Raw genomic sequence first — 2,904 nt, 5'->3', positions numbered from 1 at the left:
ACATGCATATCCCCCCCCATAGGCACACACACACATACCCCCCACAGGCACACACATGCATACCCCCCCACAGGCACACACATGCATATCCCCCCACAGGCACACACACGCATATACATAATTAAGAATGAAGTAAGGAATTGGATGGTGGTGGCGCAGGCCTTTAATCCCAGCAGTCAGGAGGCAGAGGCAGCTGGATCTCTGTGAGTTCAAGGCCAGCCTGGTCTGCAGAGTGAGTTTCAGGACAGCCAGGGCTACAAAAAATAGAACAAGGGCTGGAGAGTTGGCTGCTCTTCCAGAGGATGTAGATTTAATTCTCAGCACTCACATGGTGGTCCACAAATGTCTGTAACTTCAGTCCCAGGGAATCCAAAGCCCCCTTCTGACCTGGGGGGGCTCATAATATAGAATAACGAAATAAATAAAATCTACAAAACAGTTTTAAAATCTTTTACAAGCTTGATTACAGGGGCTTTGACAGCACATGCCTGTCATCCCAGCACTTGGGAGGCTGAGGCAGGAGGATTTTATGTCTGAGACCAGTCTCATAGTGAGACTCTGTCTTAACTTACCCCAACTCCACTCTCCTCAAAGAAAACCAGGCAAAACAGGAAACAAATAAGCAAATGAAACAAAAGACAAAATGAAAACAAAACCCCCAATATTACATTGCATTGGGAATCGTCAGCTTGTGGGGCTTTGTTAAAGGCTCAGGGGGACAAAGCTCTTTCTCCAGGTTAAGGGCTTCACACAGGAAGAGCACCTCAGATGGGGGAAGTTTTGCACCCCAGGATGTCCAGCTTGTCGGCATCCAGGGGACAATGTGGGGATATATGAACAAGGGGTGCTGGAGTGAGGTTCTAGATCCCAAGAGTCAGCCTGCTGAGTGTTGCTGTGGCCGTGGGAGACGGTGAAGACACCAGCATTCTAATGGTTGCTGTAGAGGCAAGCCAGGGCAGGGCTGGGAACTAGGGGTGACCTGTGGACCAGAGCACCTGGGTGAGGAAGGGGCAGGGAGTACAAGGAAAAGAAGCAGGTATGGGAAACACCCAGTTCCTCTGGGACATTCAAGTGACACCTGTTGCCACAGACCGAATCGAGAATGAGGGTGGAATGGGCAGATCTATTGTCTCCACAACCACTGGCCCAGCCTGTTTCTGCTGTCCCCCACCCCACCAACGGGATAAAGCCTGCTGCTTGGAGCCCGGGGAGACTGCTGGAGAGAAGCAAGATGCAGGGCCTTGCAGGTGGGAGCCGGGTTCCCCTGGGCCTGCTCCTGATCTGTCTGTATCTGCCAGGTATGGAGGGCACTGGGGTCCGTGGGAACTGGGATTAGTGAGAAGGTAAAGGCAGGAGTGTGCACATGTGGTCGGGTGTGCAGCTGAATCCCCAGGGAGGTGAGGAGCAGCGAGGGAAGGGAGCCTGGGGGGGTCAAAGGAATAGCTGGTACCAAATCCTATCCACTGACTGCTTCATTTTCTCCATTTTTTTCCCCTTCAGGCCTCTTTGCACGGAGCATTGGGGCACCAGAGGAGAAAATCTCCCCACATTCTGGAAAACCTTCCTTCGCCAGCCTCTTCAAGCTTGAGACAGCGGGCTTGGGACAGCCTCAGCCCAAGCCTGACCTTGTGAATCACGAACCACCGCGGGTTCTTCCAAGGTTCCCTGGATTCTCACAAGATGGCGCTCTACCTGAGGTGCCCAGCCAGCCTCCCTTCTGGGGGGAGTACCCCATGGAGTTCTGGCTCTCCGAGGAGGACCCTCGGCAAGGAATGGGGGCTGCTGCCGAGGACCGCTTGGAGCGAGCGCTGCCAGAAGCGCTGCCATACCTTTCCAGAGGCAGACCTCTTCCTATGGCTTCCTCCGCATACGAAGCTTATGGACCCGAGGACTCAGAGTCTGTACAGCCTGGTTCCAGTCCGCTGAGAACCGAGGCAGAAGCCTTCGCCCAGCACCCGTTCTTGTACTTCATCCACAGATTACTGCCTGGTTTTCCTTGGGGGATTCTAAGTCCCAGTGCATCTTGGGGAGCTGGAGGGGCAGGAACTGGGTGGGGAAGAAGGCCCATGCCATTCCCTTCTGGAATATGGGGTAGCAATAGTCAATTAGCAGGTCGGCGCCCAGTAGTCAGTTGGGGGCCCAACGGTCCGTATCCTGCAGGCAACTGGGGGGGTAATGGTCGGTATCCTGCAGGAAGTTGGGGGGGTAATGGCCGGTATCCCGCAGGAGGCTGGGGGGGTAATGGCAGGTATCCTGCAGGAAGTTGGGGAAGTAATGGCCGGTATCCTGTAGGAAGTTGGGGGGGCAATGGTTGGAATCAGCTTCCTCCAGGAGTCCGTCCTCCTGGTAGAAATCAGCTTTCTCCTGGAGTCCGACCTTCCGGTCCCAATCAGCTTCCTCCTGGAGTCCGACCTTCTGGTCCCAATCAGCTTCCTCTCGGAGTCAGACCCCCTGGCTCTTCAGGGAGCCTCCCAAACCCCAGTTTGCAGTGGGAATAGAGCTCAGCAGAAGCTCAGTCAGGCTCAGTCACATGGTTTTCCCTTCTCTCCCCATTTTCAACGCTTCTTCTGTTGACCAATGCTGGTCGCCAATAAACGCAAGCAGTTCTTGAATCTGATGTGTCTCCGTGTCTTTGTTTCTGGGAGTAAGGGCAGTGCACCTGGGGCCCCTCATTTCCTAGCCTTCCCCGTGTCTCACTTGGGTCCCTGTATAGCCCATCTTGTTGTCCCCATCTTTGGGGGAGAAAGATCAAAATCCAGGTACTTGAGAGGGTGGGCCCACTCCACCTTCACCCCTGTCCAGGTGGTGGAATGGCCCTGAAGAGGAAGCGTGGGAGAGGAGTTGGGAGTTCACCTGTGGTGGGAGGGAGGGAGGAGGTCCATCCAGCTGGCACCAGGCCAGGAG

The 2,904-nt window shown here is 54.7% G+C and overlaps 1 protein-coding gene across 1 annotated transcript; it reads left to right on the top strand.

Annotated features, from left to right (window-relative positions):
• The first annotated feature begins 1,231 nt into the window (after positions 1-1,231).
• On the top strand, positions 1,232-2,498 carry CUNH6orf15 (chromosome unknown C6orf15 homolog). The gene is made up of 2 exons (XM_005370860.1): positions 1,232-1,298; positions 1,501-2,498. Exons 1-2 carry the CDS (start codon positions 1,232-1,234, stop codon positions 2,496-2,498), a joined length of 1,065 nt encoding a protein of 354 aa, XP_005370917.1.
• The last annotated feature ends 406 nt before the right edge of the window (positions 2,499-2,904 follow it).

This window comes from Microtus ochrogaster, unplaced genomic scaffold, assembly GCF_000317375.1.
Source record: "Microtus ochrogaster isolate Prairie Vole_2 unplaced genomic scaffold, MicOch1.0 UNK87, whole genome shotgun sequence".
NCBI classification, from domain to species: Eukaryota; Metazoa; Chordata; class Mammalia; order Rodentia; family Cricetidae; genus Microtus; species Microtus ochrogaster.
The sequence above is the reverse complement of the archived record's forward strand: the minus strand, read 5'-3'. Positions and strand labels throughout refer to the sequence as shown.